Genomic DNA, 23,148 nt, shown 5'->3' with positions numbered 1-23,148 from the left:
AGAGTTCTTTATTTGGGTTGGGCGGCCACTCGTACACCAATGACACCCAGATCTATGTTTCAGTGAAGAGTGGGCCAAACCAAGTCGACCATTTGTTATGAAGCTTGCCTGCTGAAAGCGCAGGTGATCTTCCATGGGGGCCTAGTTTATTGAAACATCTTCCAGACGCTGTCTCCTTGCCCTTCTTTCTTCTTCCATGAATAGCCGTTAAATACAAGGTTGCCCACCTTTCAGTGGGTTGCGACCCTGGTTCACTCCAAAGGGCCCAAGCTGAGGCAACTCCCAAGGGGGTTCATTTCTAGCTGCAGCCCTAAGTCTGGCTGAGCTTTGATCATGGGCACTCTTGCCAATTCCAGGTTCGGCCATTACAATAGCCCCCGTGCAGGGTGTGCCTGTTGTCATTTAAACAGCTTCAATTTGCACAGAAGCAGTGATTGGGATATGGAAACACAAGCACCGCTTGGGTCTTAGGAAGAGGCTTCATTGGCTGCCCATTGAAGTCCGCATTTGATGCAAGCTAGGTTAACCCTTTTCGCAGATTTTGAAGTGGACTGTATCTAGTTAACGACAGGAACAAAGTAATCACTATTTACCTTTCTGCCGACCCCCCAACCCCGGAGTCCCCTTCGGCTCAAATAATGTGGTCCTTCTTGTGCTACCTCATTTTGATTAAGAAGTTCTGGGCTGCTATAGTTTCTTGGCTAAATTATCCCAATACTCTCTGCTGTGTCTGGGTTTGGAGGTAGATAGGCACCCCAAGATTCATCATTCCTTAGGAGGCACCCTTATATAACTATTTATTAATTCATCAATTAATACAATCCCAGTTTGCGCAACAGAATCCCTGTAAATTCCCAGTATGAAAATCCTAGTATTCTCCCAGTTAGACAATCCCAATACCCACACAGTTTTCACAATCTAAGGATCTCACCAGCCTGTCTGGCCCTATTATATTCAGTTTCACCATTCCAGCATATTCCTGTGTTTTGTTTGTGGCCTTTTCTATTTGAATTATTTTATTGACTTAGAATTCATCAGTTGTTTCGTTTTTGTTTTGCATCACGAGATTGGAAACATTCTTCCTCTACCCTTTGCTTCCTGTATCCCGCCTGGAGTCCAGTTATTTTACCACAAGGTGGAATATCTGGAGAAGGTTGATGAGGGGTAGTATCGGAGGCCAAATCACGAGCTCCCGAAAACCTGATTGACATGAACAGTTTTAAAGTTCTAAAATATTATATGGCAGCCTGCAATGTCTGTATGCAAGCCTGTAAATAATATAATGCTCTTATTACAACCTTTGACTCTTCAGAAGTTGTGGACTACAACTCCCATTAACCTAGTCAGAATAGTCAATGGCGAGGGATCATGGGAGTCTTAGTCCAAAACATCTCAAGAGACACAGGTTGTAAAGCCTTGCTATAAAGGACCTCGCCCTTTGGCCTTGTTCCTCCATTTGGTCACACAATTCCTCTGTGACTTGCAATATCCTTAAAATGTACATACGGGGGTGGGCGATAACATTATACAATATACATTTCCTCTTTGACAAACTCGGTATGCCCCCAGTTAAACAACCTAGTGTACTCCCCATTTAACAAACTCACTATAAAGTTTATAAAATCCTGCTCTTGAAATCCCTGAATACTCCTGGTTGACAAACTCATTAACTCTTAATTTGGCAATCCCAACATACTGCCAGTTGGCAGTCCCAGTGTATTGCCAGTTTACCCAATCCAAGTAAACTCCCAGTTTGACAAATACAGCACGCTTCCAGTTTGCCAGTCCCAATATACTTCCAGTTTTCTTTATGCCACTACAACATAATCCCAGTTTTCACAACCCTTTTGCATTCCCCAATATGAGAAACTCACTGTATTCCCACTGTGCACAGCCCAGACATACTCTCAGATTGAAAAATGCAGAATAAACTCAGTTTAACCAACTATAGCTTAGTCCCAGTTTGTTTTTCCCAGTATACTTCTAGGTTGGCAACCCCATCATATGTGTAGCTTGCAGTAGCACATTATACTGACAGTTACTGCTATTCAATTCCATTACACTGTGAGTTTTCAGAACCCACTGCAGCAAAAACATTGTTCTGCGGCATCCTTTTGGAATCAAGGGGGAGGGGAGTAAGAGATATTCTGGATAACAGAATATTTGTTTTGCAAATAGCGGAGATCCAGGAAATAGACCAAAACATATGGGTAAGAAACGAATCACAGACGCCTGTTCTAATTCCTGGCACAATACCATCTAGATTGGGTTCCATGTAATAATGTCCCCGCAAAAATGTCTCCTGACAAAAAAGTCACAGTTTTTGCAGAGACATTATTACATTGAACATGTGGGGGACATCCCGCAATCCTCAGATTTTTTTTATTTTTTACAAGGGGTGCAGCCCATCCCCATATATAATGCCACCATATATAATGTCGCCAATAGCTTTTCCCGGCGACATTATGTATGGGGACATTATGTATGGGGACATAATTACCTGATACCCTAGATTGTTGCATTAGCCATACTTTTAAACTTGGTTATCTGACATGTTTTCATCTAGAATGCTACTATTGATGGCACTGACAGGTGCTCGTTAATAAACGTGACAAATCAACCTCATTCATGAGGCTAAGGAATACCACAACCCCAGCACACGTACTGTGGGACGGATATTCCAACACATGTTATGCTAAAGAATATGTTTCTCCATGCTGCCACGGTGGTGACTGACAGCTGTTGCCATGGCGACCATGGCTTGGGGAACATTTACTTCTAGGAAGTCTCAGGGGGTGGTGGCAGAGAGGCAGAAGCCTTTATGGGCTTAGTTCCCCACATCATGTGACAAGGGTCTGGCCACCAAGGATCATGGGAAAGGAGGCATTGTCGCAACACTCATGGGCCAATCCTGGCGAGAAGGAATCCCTATAAAAATTACCTGTCAGAGCGTGTTACCCATTTGGGGCAACAGCTGTAAAATTAAATATATTTGTGTCAGAAAGTGCAGACTGTCAGGAACCAGGAAAGGTGGAAGCCTACTTTCCCAGATGAAAGCCTCTGGAGAATGCGCCATTGACGAGAAAAGGCTGAAACCGTGGGGAACTTGGAAGATTGGTTATGTACCTGGCAAACACAGAGCACCTTGTAGAGGAGGAGCCAAGTATCCCTAGTCCACCTACCCCGCCTACATTACCTGAGAAGTATGAACCAAAGTATGTGACGTATACTACATCAATAAGAAAGCAAGAAGAAGAGCAACGACTCTGTGCAGTACCCATAAGAATACCTATACCTAAGAGAATATGGGAAGTAAAGTACCCATTGCGGAAACCATACATACATTCAAGACAATATGATGGCCATTTGAATGCGATTCTTGATGAAACAAAGAAACTGAATGACCAGGATGAATGGCGACATCATACGAAACTGAATCGACCCCATATAGAAGATAACCAGACCAGAGAGGCAGACACTTTATGAAGAACAAAGAATACCAAGGATAAGTGACATCTTGGGATCAAGATAAAGAAGACCTATGCCATAAGCATGATGAAGATGCTTATTAAGTTTGAATGTGTACAGATGCAATTACATGCAAGCAGCAAAGCAATCATTAAGCTAGCCAAATGCTTATAGTGAATAGATTGCGGCAAGCGCCAACATATACATATATACCCCATAGATACATATGGATTGAATAAAGAATGAATGTTTGCACTACATATATAGCAGTCTTGAGCAACGAGGAAGGCCTCAATACAGTGTCGCAGTTACAAAAGCAAAAGAATTAAACAGAATATATTTCGGCTAAGGAGTTGGATGAGCCAAAGAGCCAAGGTCTTATCAGAACTAGAATTGGCTGACATTAGATACAATTAACATGAAAGAACAGAAGCTCCTGTTCAAGAAGGTCAAGTGAAAACAAAAGACGTCAGAGGACCAGTGGAGAATAAAATCAAATACACAGAAAGGCTCAAATCGTGGTGTCCAGTCACGTGATGGAAGAAAGTTGGACGCATGAGGAGATCACACCTACGCGCGGAAGCCAGATAGTACCCATGCTCCTAATCTAAGAAAATAGTACAGACTCAAGGCCAACTTCAAACACTTATTGACACTGAACCATTGAGGTGATGATGGAGTGTACTTTTAATTGGTGGGAAGCTGGTATCGAGACAAGCTCACCCGCACCTGGTTGTTCAGTCTGAGTGCTGCTTACGTAGGTGGAAAAGTACTGACGGGGGTTATTAGCCAACCAATTTTAGAGGACCACGTAGTTGGGGGTCCTATAGTTTGTATAGCCAATGGGACGTCGTACATTTAGTGACGTTCGTAGTGGGCATTTTGAAGGGAGGGCTTAGTTGCCCCACCTGAAGTTGAGTAACCAATTATTTCTCTTCGGTACTCTATACCGATATAACACCTATGCTTAGTTATTCACTTAGAACCAATCTTGCATCCCAATAGGTTTTAGAAGTTTGCCACGTAGGGTGATGTTGGTAATGACGCAGGTCAACACGTCAGCTATGACCAATTTTGGGTTTAAGAACCCAGCTTTTTAATGAAATGATTGAGAGTTGAATATCGAGCGATTGCTGATGTTCGCTGTGCTCCCTGTTTTAGTTACTTGCAGACAAACCTTTGCCAAGCTATTTGTGTTGTCTGAATTATTGATGTTTGATTAAAATCTGCATCCCCATCCATCTTAAGAATATTGCTACCCATTTTACAGGGCTGGAAGTCTCCAGTTCAACCTGGTGACTTCTCTTTGAAAAGTTGCCATGGCAAAGCCAGGAGGATGACTGAAATCTATGAGCTGGGTGCTTTACTAAGGCAAGTGGATGGGTAGGATCACTGTGAATTGCTGTCCTGGCAGAGCCAAGGGGATGACACTAGTCTCTGTGAACTGCATACTTGATAAGGGTGTCTGTCTGTTAATCGGCCCTCCTGACAAATCTAAGAGGCTGAGTGAAGTCCCTGTGAATGGTGTACTGGACAAAGGCGAGAGGCTTGGTGGCACCGCCTTGACAAAGACAAGGGGCTGGATGAAGTCTCTTTGAACTGTATGATTGACAAAGACGAGAGGTTAGGCAACTTTCTGTGGTGCATGGTGCTGACAAATCTTAGAGGCTGAGTGAAGCCTCTGTGAACTGTGTACTGGACAAAGGAGAGAGGCTTGTTGAAGTCTCTGTGAAGCGCCTCACCTGACAAACATAAAAGACTGAGTGAAACATCTGAAGGGCCACATTTGCAAACACTAGATGCTGGCGGAAGTCATCGTGAACTGTGTACTGGCCAAAGGCAATAGGCTGACCAGAGTCTCTCTGGACTGAAAGCCTCTCTAAAAGAATGAACGACCCTCAGATGAGGCAGGTGGAAGCCTCTGAGATACTGGAAAAGTGGACAAGGAACAAAGAGGTTGATGTTAAACCCCTGAGAAATCCTACCTCGTGGAAGGCACGCGAGGCTGAGGACAAATTCTAAAGGGAGAGAAACAAAGTGCACTTTCCTGGTTGGCATTGCCATTATTTTTCTGATTAACTCTCATATAGAACGTTCCAGAAAACAGAGTGCCGGATAATAACAACATTTTAACTGCACATTTCCAGTCAGCCGAATCCCAGGGAATTTTGTGATTGACAATCCCAGTATAGTCCCAGTTTGACAGTCTGAGCATACACCCAGTTTGCAAAATCCCACTATGCTTGCTTTTATAGAATTCTAGTGCATTTCACATTTGCATGTTGCCAGCATATTCCCACTTTGACCCCCGTGTTTACTAAGTTTGCATGAGCCAAGCATATTGGGAATTTCACAATTCCAGTAAGCTCTCAGTTTGATAACCCGATTATAGACTAATTTACCAACTGATGTATTCTCCAGTTTGCACAATGGTTGTATATTCAATTTGCACAGTCTTGGGTTCTTCTTCTTCTTGTTAATGATTCTTGGGAAGCCTCTCATCCCACATGACGATTTGCACCCTGTCTCAGTAGATTTCTAGTTCGCAGTCTCAGTATACTTGCTGATTTACAAATCAGGTTTCTCAGGGTGCTGTTGCGCAATTCTAGTTGTGTTGTTAACATCTCAGTATATTTCCAGTCTTCACAATGCCACCAAACGTCCAGATTGGCAAAGCCAGTATACCACCAGTATGCCAATTCCAATGTGCACAATGCTAGCATATTCCCAGTTTCTTTGACAATCTCAGTATAGTCTCTTCGTCCAGCCCACTATATTCCCAGTTTGATAATCCTAGTCTCCCCCAACATGCAGATTCCCTCTATACTAACAGTTGGCACAATCCCATTAAACATACACTTTGATCCCACCTCACTGCTTTCCTAGTTTACAGTGTAGCATTCCCAGTTTGGTGGATCACAGTCTACTTCCAGTTCTGAGATCTCGGTATATTTCCAGCCCGGGGACCATCTGTGCAATGTATTTCTCTCTACCTCTTGCAGAATATTAAGTCCTTGTATTTCACCAACAAGGTAGACATGCCTTTAGGTAATGTGGAGGTGAACTCAGAACCTACTGGTGTCTCTGAAATGCCAGAAGGGCTTAGAAAGGACCCGTCACAAACCAGTCATCTCTGTTAACTTCCCCACGGTGGGAAGGAGGTGTGGTCTAATAGTTGCATTGTGGGCTCTGAAACCATTGCACCGACATTGTAATCTAGGCTTCCCCACTTGGACAAACAGTGTTAGACTGGGTCAGCCACTGTTACCCCTGGGCCTTATCTTTCCCTTCCATCTTTTTTTTTTATTTTTAGGTATTTGTAACAGCAGGGACAGAGCTCCAGGAACTTCCTTGCAGACCACATTTTATTGGAGCAGGAGGATTCCAACCATGGTATGGTGTAGTGTAGTGTGTGGCATCCAGATGAGGCTATGACTGGGGAGAGGTATGATATTGGAGCAGTACTAAACAGAAGACTCTGTAGTTGGTATGTTGCGTATTCACATCAAATTATATGTATTTGCAGTCTGAAGCACATGGGAGATAAATTGATTTTCCTAGGTTCACACAGTGTTTTGGTGAAAGGCAGAACACAGAGATCCACACTTCAGCCTCCGGGTTCCGAAGTCAGCAGCTCAACCATTATGCCCATGTCTTCCCCTCTCCTACAACCTGTGCGCAGAACTATCTTCGGCCGTGCCACACTCATACCTTCAGTTTCTCTGTATAAGTGGGGCCCGGGAGAACGCCATCGCTTCTGGGGCTATTCATGCTTTTGGGGACAGCATGGTCGCGGCCCGGGCTATCCAAGCGTTCAACTTCCTCGCTCAGTAGAAGAAGCAGCCGTTCAGATTTGGTGACTCTCTCCCTCAGCATCTGCAATTCCTGTGGAAAGAGGAAATGTCAGGATGGACAGGACTTGAAGCACTGGCTACGAAAGCTGCAGTCTATTCATTAATACATGTTCACAGCAAATCCATATCCCAATAGCTCAAGTACAGATTTGCAGACTTTTAGCATGCCACTTATGCTGATGTTAGGGATTTTTGTTTAGGGGACTGGCTGCTTGCCCCCTTTCTGAGCCCCTCTGCAGTGGCTCCCATGTTGAGGATTTCTTCTAGAAATAAAGGTTTGCCATTGGACAGTCTCCGTGATCGTAAGAGTAATTTTATTAGCTCATTCTTCAATAGATTTGTCAATGAGTGTTGGAGTTCCCAGATTTTTATTTGTACACGTTGACACATGTTTCACTGCTATATCTGCAGCTTCTTCAGGAGTATTTGTATTGTACACATTTGATTTATTTTGACTTTGTTGTCTAAAAAAAGTATTTAGCAACGAAGCTTGTTAAATAATCCATTCAAACTTGAATGGAAGCCCAAGGTCCTTTGTAGCACCCTGTTTGTGAACCAGGCATCTTGGAAAGCCTACATGCAAAGTCAGGCCTACACGCCAAACCAACACCAGCTTGCTACAAGGAATGTTGGGCTCATATTAAAAGCTTGGATGAAGAAGATTATTTAACAAAATTCACTGCTAAATAACTTTTCAGACAATAAGGTCAAAAGAAAGCCTATTTTTGTGAAATAATTCCTACTGGCGAATTTGAAAACATAGATAAATATGTGTAAAGGTGTAGGAAAATAAAACATTGATATGCATGTTTAAAAATATATGAACTACAACGACTCATTGAAGCATCTATTGAGGAATTAGCTAAAGAAAAAATCCATTTACGATCCAAGAGGCCAGGCTATTGGAAACATTTCTTTGTCAAAGGAAGTATCTTAATAGCTGTCTAGTCTTTTGTTGCTCTTTAGCTTTTCTCCATCCTTGGTTTTACAGAGGTTTGACCTGGGTCACTTCCACCAGGGTCTAAGGAGGATAGCTCAGGGGCTAGATGCTCGCCTTGGAAGAAAGACGACACAGAGCAATACAGGTTCGATCCCCAGGTCCGTGCTTAGAAACCTCTGGGTATTAGGCGCGTTATAAATATCATATCATACCGGGGTTTGGCATAAGTACTTATTCTCGATTTTGAGGGAGCTGGTAACCACCATATGGCTCTCCAAAAGCTTGCACTTTGGCTTTTGTTGCCCACTTGAGCAATGGGCCATGGTGGGCACCCTGACTGCTGGATGTGAAAGTTCTCAGTGAAAATGTGTCACAGAAGATCCTCATATAGCTTCATAGTATTAATAGTTATATAATAATACATTATATATGCATTTTACCAAAGTAACAGTCCCTGAAGACTTGTTTAATATAATAAAATATAGCACTATTATGGTGACATGTGTCTCTCTGTCAGAGAATGGAAGTTTGATTCACAGTTATGCATGTGAGCACTTAGCAACGTTTCTTTTGGAGAGAGACAGCTCTGAGTGATTATTGGATAGGCGATGGCAACATTTGACAGGAGGAGCAGTGTGCGGCCATGTTGGGTGAGATTAATAACATGTCCTTTGCCATTTACTTGGCCATGTGGCTCTGATGACCATCTCATGCGATCCCCAATGTAATAAAGTGTGGTGGGGTCTCGGCAGGTGTCTTTGTGATGGTTGAGGTGAGTAGTTCTGGCTGGAGGTTGCGCGTCTATTAAACCTCTCCATCTCTGACCTTCCATCCTCTGTGCGGGTGATGGTTGACCGTCTGTGGGTCTACAGATCTGTGCTGCCATGCAAGGCAGGTGGGTCGGTGCATAAAGCCCCTTCCTATCTCTCATCAGCAGGAATGCTGTGGTATTGGAAGGTAGGTTCGGTGAAGTGAGTGGTCTCGGCACTGGGATCAGATACCTATACACCCTCCCCATCTCCTCCCTGTCCTGGCCTGGTGTGGATGTGTAAGTCCTGTAGGTTCTGTCATAGGGGGGGAATCCTGGTTTGTTGCCATGCCAGGTCAGTGTCAGAGGTGAATGAAGCAAAACCATTAGGTAATAATGGAAAAATATTAAACCTTTTGTTATGTTCTAAGTGTATGCTACTCCGCTCTTTATCGGAGGGGGAAAGGGTATTTACCGTCTTTAGGAGGAATCCATTTCTGCCTTAGAAATGACAAGTTACTGGTGTTGGTGGAGACACACATTTTTGGAAGCAGACAAACCTGTTGGCATAACACCTACTCCTACCTTTAAGGCCTGAATGACGAAGTGGCGGAGCTAGCAAAAAGAAGTCATACATGGAATAGACTAGAATCATCTTCTGTGCCCCACTTACGGCAGCCTTAGAGACAAACCTATAGGTTGTTCTATAAGGTTAATTCAGAGTTTGGCATATTTGCTAACAATTAACTTTTAGATAGATACGAATGTCTTTTGTCTATGGCCAGAGGTTGGTGTATTGCCTAACCCTTAAATTGCAGATAGCTATGAATGTCTTCTGTCTATGGCCAGATGTGTGCGTATTGGCTAACCCTTAACTTTCAGATAGCTGAGAATGCCTTCTGCCTATGGTCAGAGGCTGGCATATTGGATAACCCTTAAGTTTTAGATAGCTAAGAACGTCTTCTGTCTACAGTCACAGGTTGGTGTATTGACAAACCCTTACATTTCAGATAGCTAAGAATGTCTTCTATCTGTGCTCAGAGGTTGGCGTATTGGCCTACCATTACGTTTCAGATAGCTAAGAATGTCTTCTGCCGAGAGCCACAGGTTGGTGTATTGGCTAACCCTTACATTTCGGATAGCTATGAATGCTTTCTGTCTATGGCCACAGGTGTGCCTATTGGCTAACCCTTAACTTTCAGATAGCTATGAATGCTTTCTGTCTATGGCCAGAGGTGTGCATATTGGCTAACCATTAAGTTGCAGGTAGCTATGAATGCCTTCTGTCTATGGCCAGAGGTTGGTGTATTGGCTAACCCTTAATTTCAGATAGCTATGAATGCTTTCTGTCTATGGCCAGAGGTTGGTGTATTGGCTCACCCTTAAGTTTCAGATAGCTATGAATGCTTTCTGTCTATGGCCAGAGATTGGTGTATTGGCTAACCCTAAGTTTCAGATAGGTATTAATGCCTTCTGTCTATGGCCAGAGGTTGGTGTATTGGCTAACCCTAAGTTTCAGATAGCTATGATTGCTTTCTGTCTATGGCCAGAGGTTGGTGTATTGGCTGACCCTAAGTTTCAGTTAGGTATTAATGCCTTCTGTCTATGGCCAGAGGTTGGTGTATTGGCTAACCCTAAGTTTCAGATAGGTATTAATGCCTTCTGTCTATGGCCAGAGGTTGGTGTATTGGCTAACCCTAAGTTTCAGATAGCTATGATTGCTTTCTGTCTATGGCCAGAGGTTGGTGTATTGGCTGACCCTAAGTTTCAGTTAGGTATTAATGCCTTCTGTCTATGGCCAGATGTTGGTGTATTGGCTAACCCTAACTTTCAGATAGGTATTAATGCCTTCTGTCTATGGCCAGAAGTTGGTGTATTGGCTTACCCTTAAGTTTCAGATAGGTATAAATGCCTTCGGTCTATAACCAGAGGTTGGCGTATTGGCTTACCTTTGTGTGGAGGGCCTGCAGAGTTTGCTGCTGAAGACCAAGCTGCTCCATCTGCTTCTGAAGAAGACTTTGCTGATCTGCCTCTGTGTTATACCTGAAGAAGCAAAAATAAAATGAACTTAGGACATGTGCCAAATACTTCATTTGTGACATCCTTTGTGATGCTACAGGTATGGCAATGCTCAGTGCGTTCGAGAGTTAAGGAAGCAAACCTTTAAGATGTGTACCTTAACAGACCTTTCAAGAAGGGTTTTCTGTGAATTTATTATGTTTTTAAGAAGAATCAAGTACAACATGTCTGCTAAGCAGCTTTGTTGTTGATTGAGCAAGGTTTACGGGATGTTGTTAGTTTTATATGACCATACTACGAGATTGCCCTTTCAGTTTAATTGGAACGTCTCCCAAATCCAGGTTCACCTACAACAAACAATGGCTTGCCTTTGCATAAATTTATTGACCTTGGGTAACCTCCATGGCCCTTGTTCCTCTTCAGTGGACCTCATTTTGCTGAGGCCAATCAGCCACGGTCTATCTTCACAGTGCAGACCTGAGTCTGTGCTCCGCTAATGTGGACACAGACCCACTTGCATGGAATATGGCCCACGTATGAAGGCCTGAGAATGTTTTCATGCAGGTGAGAAGCCAGGTCAGTTTTAGTAGAAAAGGGATTGCCTGCGCAGGCTCCAGACCCTTTACATGGAGACGGGTCTGCCTGCGGAAACATGAGCCTGACTGTGCAGAACCCTGCCCATGACTGAATACACACACTTAAGCTCAGCCTCAGAGATCCAGATACTCAGACGTGGCCCAGAAGCCACCTCGGTGAATTAGGTCAACCCTGGCCAACGATCCACCTGCTACTTTAATTAATTAATGTGTTAGATTTGTGATGAAAAGATGGAATCCGTAATATGCGCCAATGCAAAGATGTATTATGTAATCTGCATGAAAATGTTCCTTCGTAGATTTCTCATATACTTCGTTTTACTTCCTGAACACGTGTTTCCCCACCTTGTGTTTGGTGGTTAATCAGGAGGAAAAAACAGCTCTGGGTGTAAAACAAAATTATTTGGTTTTAGTTGACCATGGTACATGTCACATGCACCAAGTTTCAATATATTTAAACTTCATTTAACACAATTCTTCGTTCATTTCAATTACTAAAAGTAAAACATGATTTTTCACACGTGTTGATCCATTGGGCCTCATTCCAAGTTTGGCGGTAGCCTTGCCGGTAAAACGGGCAGGTTGCCGTCAAATGTGCACATTTTTCTGGCGCCCGTGAATGGGCAATTACCGGGTCATTAAGGCCCTGCCTGACCCGGTAATTGCCCATTCGCTGGCGTGGGAACAAAATGTCCCAATGGGAATGGGGAAGTCGGATGCATCGGCACCATTCGTGAATGGTGCCGGTGCATCCGACATGCTCTGCTTGCGGGTGCCGGTATGCCCGCCAGGTCAGACCTGGCGGGCTGGAAGGCACCCGCGAGCAGCACTGGTAGTTTGCCATCCGGTAACAATGGTACCAGCAAGCTTACTGGTACGTTGTTACCGGACCGGCAAATTTGTAATGAGGCCCAATGTGTTATTCACTTTAAATGATGCTTTCCAAGTTGGTATAATACATCAAATATGGACTACAAAAGATTTCAGTAAGGAGAAAGTGTTCAAACTTCTTCAGACCTTTCTCTAAATTATGTGATACCCGTAATTCAAGTATCTCTGTTTTACCAATTTTGTGTCAAGCACTTTAAATGCATTTTGAAGGTGCAAAAAATAACCAGTTTTTAAAGCTAATTCGTGCAGGCTTACTGGTTTAATGAAGAGGGTTTCCCCTAGTGTGAGTTTCCTTGCGGCGTGTTTACCGTGGTGAAACAAAAATGGGCGCTTTTTGTAGCGCGTGATGACGCAATCGCGTTACGTTTGCGCGATTGCATCATGGCGCCGCTGGGAACACAACGCAGCCATCTTACTTGGGCTAATTAGCTTGTGTCCTCGCAGAACTACAGATATGCTACCTTTATCGCCTGCTTGTATTTTTGTGATAACAAATCAAATAAAAACCCAATTTACACCATTAATACAATTGGTGGATTACCAATTGTAAAAAAATCAAAAAGTCTTTGCATAATTTGTAACGCTATTCCTTAAGGTCTCATGATATTGGACCCTGCTTGCACGCTGTATCATTAGTGATAATTATAGGTTTGTTCTACCAAAGAATTGTGCTAAATTCCATTTGGTACACAGTAAATCATAACTTCAGAAGACGCTGTTGAATTACTGATGCGTGAGGCAGGAAAAAATTGCGCTTTGCAGCTGATACATTAGTCAAATTTGATGAAGAAAAAGGAAAAGAAAAAGTATTTATATCACAGATAGTGACTCATCTCTGTGTCACAATTTAGGCCTGAGTGGCAGGTGTCTATTATGTTAATCCAAAAGGATTCTCTGCATCTTAAAATGTTTGTCTTAGATTTGGGTTGCAATAAGGATAGTTTGAGGCCGATTGAACTTACTGTGAACAGTGTATTGACAAGGCCAGAGCTTTTCCTTTCCTCGGTGTTGAAAGTAAGCAAAGCATTATTTTAATGACTAGCGGTTTCCTTATAGTGTGCTTCATGTGTAAAGGTAAATTTACTCTTGATTTTCGGCTGATAAACATAAATCCCTTAAAACGCTTTCTGTGGGGATCTGTTACAGTTAGTTTTCCCAGGTATTGGGCTGCCAGGAACTTCAAAGAGTGCTACGCTAGCTGCCTACCTCGTAAGCAGTCTGAGGTGTTAATGGCTGTGCCATGCCTCCTTGACATCTCTCTGACTCTGGCGAGCGGGGCTGGTCTTTATTAGGGTATTGGCTGTTAGCCATGGACTCTCCCAATAGTAAAATGTAGCACCACAGAGGCCCCCATGGAAACAAGTTCATCAGTAAGGAACAATGGGCTTCATTCTGAGGTTGCCAGTGTCCTGGCGGTAGAGCTGCCAGTATACTGGCAAATGTAGATACCGTTTGCAGCACCCAGTTCGGCAGCATTGCTATAGGACTCCATGAGGGGATTTGCCGTCATTGCGCTGGTAATGAGGGCATTTTTTGCCAGCAAGGCGCCTGGCTCACCTTCAGCTCGCTGGAGGTAACCCAGGTGCCCCACCGGCAAACCCAAAGTTGGATGGTCCGGTAAGGTGCTAGTAGCCATGAACACCAACACTTTTTTACCGGACTGGCTGACTCAGAATGAGGCCAAATGTATCTTGCACACTTATCCCGTGACTGATTCTGCCCCATCCCTTCAGGCTTTTCAGGGTTATACCACTGCCATGAACTCCCAATATTGTAGTAAGATACAGCCCAATGCTACTCATTTTGCAACCCTGAAAGGATAGAAAGCAAATTCAGGCATGACTGACATTTGATTGCCTCTGCACATTTGCAATGAAATCTCATTGTTACCAATATCAATAGTACTTCTTTTTATCATGTTGATAACGATGAAAGGCTGAGTTCAAACCAGAGACCATCAGGTTTTACACAGATTGTTGCAGCAGGCGCATTAACCTAGTGAGAAATCTGGTGTAAAGTTTGGTGTGCTGTCTCATATGGATACACCCTAAAGATTCTCAGAACGAGTTCCTCTTGCTAAACCCTCTGTCTAGCATCTCCTCTCCCCTACCTTTACCCCAACCTTCCTCTCTCTACCTGCAGCCATTGGAGTTACTTTTTCTACAGGGAAAGGGTGCCTGAGGACAAGTGCTGGCAAAGGATGCTGGGAAGGAGTGGTAGGGGGGTGGTCCGGTCCCTGTATGACTCTGAAAGGAAGAGGCCCCAGACGCAACGGCAGGTGGAAAGCTTAGCATGGGAGGGGGAGAGGGAAGGAAGAGGAGAACACTTTCTACAAAGTTTGACCTGGCCTAATTGCCAGAGGCCAAACGCCTTAAAGATTGCATTGGGTTTGCAGACACATCCTGGGCCTCCAGACAAGTCTTCTGAGGTCTGTCATCAGAATACACAAATCCTTCACAATCTTACAGTGCAAGGCACGCGTTTCAATTATTCATACATTCACAAATACAAAACATTTGGAATGCATGTCCAATAACGTAAAACAGGGACTGTGAAAAACTTTGATTCTCACTTTGTCTGGCCCCGCAGACATTGGGCATATCAGCCACATGGCATTATGACAAATGGCAATGGCAACTGAAGCAGAAGAGGCTGCTCCGACCCCGGTACTCAAGTATTCAATGCTACCATTGGGGTACGGGCAGTATAGCTCAGTGGAAACCCGCTCGTCTTGGAAGCAAGATGACACAGAGCAACACAGGTTTGAATCCTGGGTCTGCACTTAGAAACCTCTTCGGTATTAAGCGTATTTAAAAAAAACCCAATTATAATGTGTAATTACCATGACACATGGGCCTCGTTACAAGTTTGCTGGTATTCCAGCAGTACTGTTACCAGCACTTGTCTGTTGGTATTTTGAGTCCCGTAGGACTGAATGAGGGGGTTTTGCCGCCATTACCAGCAGCGGCAGGGGTGTTGCTAGGTTTGTAAAAGATCTGCAGCTAAGCTAATGTTGGGACTATCGGGACTCGGTGCTAGCTAGCCTTTTGGTTGTAACCCCAGAGCTTCTATCCGGGGCTACAACCAAAAGACCCAGGGCTATAGCCCCCTCATGCCCCCCTAGCACCGCCGCTGAGCAGCGTTATTACCATGCCGGTAATACAGGTAGTGTTTTGCCGGTAGGGGTTAGATTTACCTCCAGCTCTTGGCTGAAGGTAAATCCTTAACCCCTACCGGCAAAGTTGTAGTTGGCCGGTCCGGTAGAAGTGCCAGTAAACGTTATTACTGCCACTTTCACTGTGTACCGGCCAACTCGTAATGTGGCCCAATTAAATGTAAGCCAACCAGATGGCATCACTGCATGCGTGGGCCCTCTCTGGTGCCAGAGGATTCAAACCTTTACAAAAAAAGAAAAATGTAAAATCATTTTTAGGGATACATATCTCTTGCCGAGGCCTGATACCTTTGGCTATCCAAATGTTTTTTAGTACAACTCCCATGAGTCCTGGCCAGCTTAGTCAATGATGAGGGATCATGGAGGTCATACACTGAAACACCTGGGAGCTGACGTTTGCAGTTCCCTGAAGTGCATTTGTGAGCACACAAAAAAACGGGATCCACATCTATCAGTGTAGGTAAAGGGAATACACAGTTTGTGGATCGCCTGCCCTTTGGACACAGGTTGGCTCAGCAGCTTGTTGGAATGTCAGTTATTGTTAGTAGTCTGAATTGCACACACTCGCTACTTTTCCAGTTTGTTGTTGATGTTTGGTATTTGCTCTGCTTAAGTTTATCAATGATGATGTATCAGCCACCATTGTTGAAGTATGACTTAGAATGGAATCCAGTGGTCGAAGTGTACGAAAAGAAACAGTGGAATTATGTTCCCCGCTGGCCTGCCTCGCTCCCCTTCAAACCGCACCGCTACGCCCTCTCCCATGCATAATCCAAACCCCCAAACAAACACACCTGCTGCTTAAGGGAATGTTCAGTGCAGTGCACTGAAGTGCACGTTTCAACTTCTTTCTACACTTTTATTTTAAAAGTAAACCATCCCGGAACGCTTTTCTTGTTATAATAAAAGTGTAGGAACAGTAAAAGTTTTTTTTTTTTAAGTGGAGGATCACTGCTCCCAACCGCTCTCGCCCACTTCAACCACTGATGGAATCCTGTGTGAGCCTCATTGGTTCTAAATACATTGATATTTTGCGTGTACAATAAAATGATTGATGAGATGTGCTAATGTGATGTTATGTCATATTGTAAAAGATTCATTAAAAAATGTTCTAAGCACATATTTGGGTTACCACCACTGCTTGATCAATCTTTTCTGAATTTTAAATGACAATTTCGAGGGGTCCTCCAAAGTTTTTTAAAGAAATGTGGTGATGGTTGGTTGAGAGGGACCAACAAAATAGCCCTCAAATAGGGATTTGTTATAGCGCTGTGGTCACCGTACTATAGTTAAGTTGAGTATCGAGTACCATAGGACACCCGAAGAATGTTGTTTTGCTCAAGAGAAGAAAGAGTATGCGTTAGTATGGGGGCAGTCTTACTGGCAGTCATATGTTAGGTCATCCGTATAGGTGCTTACCGTAGAGCAGGGGCCCGATAGGTCCAAGGTGCGAGTGGCAGGTTTGGACCACATCTGCTCTGCTGCACCAGGCAAACCTGCTGCACCAGACAAACCTGCCACCTGCACCTTGGACCTATCAGGCCCCTGCTCTACCGTAAACAGCTATACTGGCCATACTCTTTCTTCTCTCCTCCTTGTGTGCAATTTCTTGACATCCACTGTTATATGATGCATTGTTTTATACTCGTAACATTGGTTGTTGGTTCCTTGACCATGTCACTTACACGGCTCACATTTCACGCTCCACTCACGGCTCACCAGACATTGTGTCATACCTATATGTCTAACTGAATACTATTATACCATGTGTTAAAAACAATGCAAAACCTTGTTTCTCTTAAAAATTAACTGGTAGCCACCAAAATCTAACTTGTATTAATACCAATTATTGATTCACGTATACCTTTGTACTTCCACTTGATACTTGAAAAACCCTCACCACTACACACATTGCGCAGCCTTGAGAAAGACTGTAGGTCTAAACACGTGTTGTCACTCTAGACATGCAAACAGCATAATGTGTATATCCTGATGTGCACAACCATGTCTGCCAATCCTTGGCAAAGTATCATAACTAAATCAGCAAACCATTAAAATCGACCAAGCTCAAGCCTACCACGGTGTCTTGTATTATTGGAGACCCGAGCTAAGGTATTAACATACCATCAAGCAACCACCTAATCCAGCGCCAAGGTAACAGGGACCATTTAATTAACTTTGGTGAAAACAAAAATTGTTGACTAAAAGTAATATTGATATATTGACGTTGGATGTCCAACCATTTTACAACTCTACATACATATGCCATCCAGGGCCATGGTTGATGGCTGCCAGGCTGAACATGTTCAGTCTGGCAGCCATCATGTCTTTACAACCACTGGTCCGAGTTTCTGAATTTCGCAGGGCACATAGTATCCCCCATGAGGAATCCCCGCCAAAAAAGCTCATTTTATAATTCCAAAGGGAATTTTTGACGAACTGTAGGGCAATTACCGCTGGATAGACTTTGACGAGATGTTGGCTGGCAAGGCCACTATGCTTGTGGCATGTCCAGCAGATTTTGAAAGTTGGGTCACTTTTCCTGTAGCATGGCTAAACCCACGGGGCACTGCAGATAGGGTCAACATGCATACATATCATCAGAGGCCATTCTCTGGGCATAGTGGCGCTAGTTATGGCTCTGCCACATGGGCCAGTGTGCATGGGGCATTGCCGGGGCTGTACCCTGCGGGCATACCCACAGTCCATGCCTTGTAGGGACTGCAGGTTGGTTGCTGGCATGGCTAAAGTATGTTATTGTAAAATAAATCTGATAAAAATCTCTGTCCAGATCAGTGATGTTGCTCTGTTTTGGTGATTAAATAAATTATGCTCCTACACATTCTCATAAAAATAAAATCAGTTAAAGGGACTTTATAGTTTCAAAGCAAAACCTAAAAACCATTGGAATTCAATTATCATGAAAGATGAAACCACAACACTCCCATCAGACACTGCTCATTACTTCACAGGACATCACACACAACATCAGAAATGGCTTGTGGGTACTGCTGATGGGTCATATTCTTGAGGGTATGCTGTGTGAGCACTGTGTCTGGGGCGTGGCCTACTTCCATAATCCAGACACAGTACTCATATCCTCTGCTCCCATTGTGCATGGTCTGATGACATGCTTCATAGATAGGGCTTTCTGCCATGGTCAAGGGGTCACCTGACAAATCGAGGTTCTCATTTTGGGGTTCAAATGAATTTATTCGACAATCAAATTTAGGGCAAGGTTGGGATTGATTATAAAAGGATGGAACCAACCAAAAACACAAGATCAGCAATTCCAGGTTGTGTATGGACCAAGGTCCATCATTTGGTCGCTATATATCCATTGGCTCTGACTCCTGGCGGTCAAGTGAAAGTCACTCATTTTCAAGGGCCCCCTATACTTCTTTCTTGGCTTGGCTAAGTGGTCCCTCCATCATTGTCTGATCAAGATCTTGGTCTTCCAGGTGGTCCCTTCCATCTGTCAGGGCTCGAAGGGTCCTAGGTTTTGTGAGCTACATTACCCAGTCTGACGAAGTTGCCCCAGGCTTCTGGCGGCCTGTACAGTATGTGCCACAATTACTGCAGTGTCAGTCTACATAAGCACTGTATAGTCAGGCATTACATGGAAAGCGGGGACAAAAAATAAAAACAAAATGGACCCTGCGACTGAAGTTCCGACCCCTAATTGGGGGAAGGAGCTGACATCGCAGGGAGATGACCTGCAGGGAGAGGGCTACGGAAAAAGCAAACAAGGTAAGTGCGCAGTGTTTGGGGAAAGGGTGGCGGGTAGAGGGAAGCAGGCAGTCGATTTTTCCGGTATGCAAAGTTTTCCGCTTCGCTGAAACGAGCCTTGTTCTTTTCGACTTTGTACATTTCATTTAGATACCTATATATATGCCTGGTCCCTTTCATCCTCCTCCAGTCCTCCCATTCGTTCTATTCCCACCCCATTATTATTGACATTCTCCGTTCTTCCTCCCATGCCTGCCTCTTCTTTCTCCTGTGACTAACTCTTTCTTCCTCCTTTTTCTTGCTCCTCATCTCTCCTTCCTCCTTTTCCCCCTGCTTGTACTCATTTGCCTCGCCTCCCCTCCAGTTCACTGTCTGCTAACTCTCTTTACTGCTCTCTCTTCGCTGCCACTGCACGCCACAGTCTTGCTCTAGATAACGCCACCAGAAGCTACAGATTGCAAGCTCTTTGATATTCCCTTAGAACCCTGGGGTCCTTGAATTCTTCATCATATTCAGTTGCGCAGCCCAGCTGACAGAAGGTTTGGATTGACCTGCCAAGTTCAATTTGATTTCTCCTCGATTTTGCCAGGTTTGCTGGTGCTGATCGTCGTACCAAACCTTTTAGAGGTTTTTTCCAACATCCAAGTTCCCATTGCCCCATTGCTCGCTGTTCCACTGGTTCGCTGCAGAGACAGCAATAGTTTTCATTCAAACCTGCAAACATTCGTCCTACTGGTCCAAATGCTCGCAAATGGAATTCAACACTTGTCTTCGCTGCCTTCCCCAATGCGAACTACTGCTGTTTGTGTATGATGAATCAACTTCCGGGGCAGCAGTGGGATGAATATCAGTTTCTAAACCATCAATCAGCCCCACACCTCCAGTACACCAGAAGGGATCCGCACAGATTGGAAACACAAGCAAATTATAAACCTCCTTGTCCAATTTTGGTAACATGGACAGAACAGCAGGTTTATCTCCGAAAGGTTGTGGATCGTTGGTTAGTTGCAACAAAGTGAAAATACAATTATTACCCAATGATAAAAGGTATTGTACAGTCAAAGTTGTATAGAAATATCTACTTTATTATTATCACAACAGACAGTTCTAGCACACTACAAAATACAACCCACCCTGTCTTGGAATGCAGAGGACAGATAGTTTCAAAGAAGGAAAAGGGATGCACTCTGGATACTGACAGGAGGGTAGTTGGTATAGTAATGAATCACAATAGTTGAAGGATACTTGGTTTCAACACAAAGGGAGCATTGGGTCATAAAATGTCATTAGGGGCTTTTGGAGACAGACCAGGGGGACAGAACCACAATGTACCTTGTACTGTAGGAGTTTTTGCTGCTCGACAGGGTCGAGTCAGTTTTAGGGCGCTTTGCAGCTTCTGTGACAGAGTTCAAGGTGGGGCACAGCTGCGGGTATCAGACACAAGGCAGTTCGGCGAGCGAAGCTGGATGGACAGTTGCAGGCTGGCTTACACAGTGGCGTGGGGTAAAGAGGTTTTGTCTCAGTGCTGGTCTGCGGTTCTGAAATACTGGACGAGGTGTCTCAGATGGCTCTAGCGTCTGCAGTGTAACAACAATCAGCGGTGCAGTTGGTTGCAGCTTCGGGGATCGACTGGTTCGGAAATGTCCTTGAAGGCTGACGCTGGTCGATGCACTCCTCCCAGCTTCTTCACTGGGCTTGTGTCGTACTTTAAGGCAGACGGCCTAAAGCTGAGGAGAGTGTTGCAAGCAGCTGTCTTGTCCTTGGTTTGATTTAGAGACTCTCCGGCACTTCCCACCTAGGAATCTTGCTGCAGAGCCTAGCAGGGCACGCTGTGTGCTGGCTGGGTACCAGTTCTGGAGCTGCTGTAGGGTCCTCTGGATATCTACCTCTGTTCCCTGGGAGATGTTTAGGGGAGGCATCTTGCTTCTATGAAACACCTGAGGGTGTTCCACTACTCAAGTCCTGGGGATCCCTTATTCAGGTGGCCAGGGAAGGGCCATCACTGTTGGATACCAACCCTGGGGTGGACAAGCGAGGGAGGATCAACTGGGAAGGGGATCCTTGGTGAGTGGGGAAGAAACACCGGAAGGCGATACATGGTATCCCCCCATTTCCTGACAATGATTTCCTGCCTATTCCCTCTACCTTTATGGGATACTACAACTCCCATAATTCCCCTCCATTCTGTGTCAGCCCAACTACTGAGACTAGGAAGAGGAAGACTGTTATTAGGAAGAGTACTCCTAGTAATATGCAATGGCCCTGTCCCGGTAATGAGGCCAGGCAGAGTCAGGCGCTCAGTCATAATCAACCACACCTGAAACACATTGACGGCTACCCAGAGTATAAGAGGTGGAGCATAGAGTCACACAGTGAGCGAGTTGGAGCCCGAGAAGGCATACAAGTTGGAGGTCGAGCAGGCAGGCGAACTGGGTCACCTAGTGACCACAAAATCCGTCTGCGGAGAATGAAGCGCCCAGAGGCTGAGGGCCTGAGAGGTGGAAAGGCTGCAGAAATTGTGGCTATGGAGCCGTGTCTCCAAGGAGCCAGAAGGGGGATGCTTGAGGAAACAAACTCCAAAGAGAAAGCCTGCTACAGGTGCTAGTTCCCCCGGGTGTGCGAGATGGCCCGGGAGTGTCAGAGGGGCAGCAGAGAAGACCCTGACATCGACACGCATCAAGCGATGAAGAGAAACACAGCTGGTGAGTTCCAAGCAAAACGGACCCCAGTTTGTGAAAGGCGCAAGGCACAACTGAAATACCATGTTGCAAAGCGAGGACAAGCGTATTGCGAGAGACGCAATGAACATGAAAGCTTCAATTGCCCATTTTTTGAAAGAGTGTGACAGCAAGGCCGCGTGCACGTTTACATGACTTCAGAGAGACCTTTTGAGATAGTGAATTACAAAGGGCTCAAAGCACGAGTGAATGTGAAATGAGAACTGTTATATTTGTGGAATTAAGAAGCGGCTCTGGAACCGTAATGAGAATTAAGAAGAGGGTCTGGGACCAGTAATGACAATTAAGAAGAGGCTCTGGGACCCACGAAGTGAAGATTGTGAAAAGCAGTGCTGAGGGCACAACGAAGTAAAGATTGTGAAAGACAGTGCCGGGGGCACGACCAAGTGAAATATAATACAAGGAGCATGAACTATATAGACAGCCTTAGTAACAGAGTGGTCCCACACAGGGCGGAGCAAGATACTGTGTGTTTGCGAATGTCTCTGTTACTGTACTATGAAGTAAAGAGGTGCCAAGGGAATGATTGTGTGAAAGCCTCACTAGCAGAGTGGTCCCGCACAGGGCTAGCCAATACTGTGTGTTTGCCTCTGTGAAGTAAACCATTGAAGGATTGTTGAACTGTCGGGTAGGGAACCCCAATGTGAAACCAGTATTGAACTATTGGGGAAGGGAACCCCATTGTTAACTATTTTTCGTTGATGCCGAATCAGGCAAGGGAAGCCTGAGAAAACTGTGTTTTGAGAAATTGATACCAAAGCAGGCGAGGGAAGCCTGAGCTAACTGTATGCTGACAAACTGTAAATCCTGAGCCAGGCAAAGGAAGCCTGGAATAACTGTGCCTCATTGAACTGTGTGAACTAGCCACCCAAGCTCCTAATTAACTTTTATTACAAGGGAAAGGGAGTGTTATTTAACTCCATTGCCATCCTGATATTATTTGACTCACTCTTTTGTTTTGACCTAACCCCGTACACATTATCATTGTAG

The 23,148-nt window shown here is 44.5% G+C and overlaps 1 protein-coding gene across 3 annotated transcripts in view; it reads right to left on the bottom strand.

Annotated features, from left to right (window-relative positions):
* The window catches only part of LOC138503948 (lamin tail domain-containing protein 2-like), a 510,184-nt gene that overhangs the window by 322,272 nt on the left and 164,764 nt on the right, over positions 1 to 23,148 (bottom strand). For all 3 annotated transcript variants that reach the window (XM_069624071.1, XM_069624070.1, XM_069624069.1), the window contains exons 2-3: positions 10,960 to 11,053; positions 7,180 to 7,353 (exon numbers count right to left, since the gene is read on the bottom strand). In XM_069624071.1, coding sequence (XP_069480172.1) covers positions 7,180 to 7,353; positions 10,960 to 11,053 — 268 coding nt within the window. The remainder of the gene's footprint in view (positions 1 to 7,179; positions 7,354 to 10,959; positions 11,054 to 23,148) is intronic.

The sequence above is a fragment of the Ambystoma mexicanum genome, chromosome 11 (assembly GCF_040938575.1).
Source record: "Ambystoma mexicanum isolate Mex_15411 chromosome 11, UKY_AmexF1_1, whole genome shotgun sequence".
Classification (NCBI taxonomy): domain Eukaryota; kingdom Metazoa; phylum Chordata; class Amphibia; order Caudata; family Ambystomatidae; genus Ambystoma; species Ambystoma mexicanum.
This window is presented reverse-complemented; position numbering and strand designations above follow the sequence as displayed.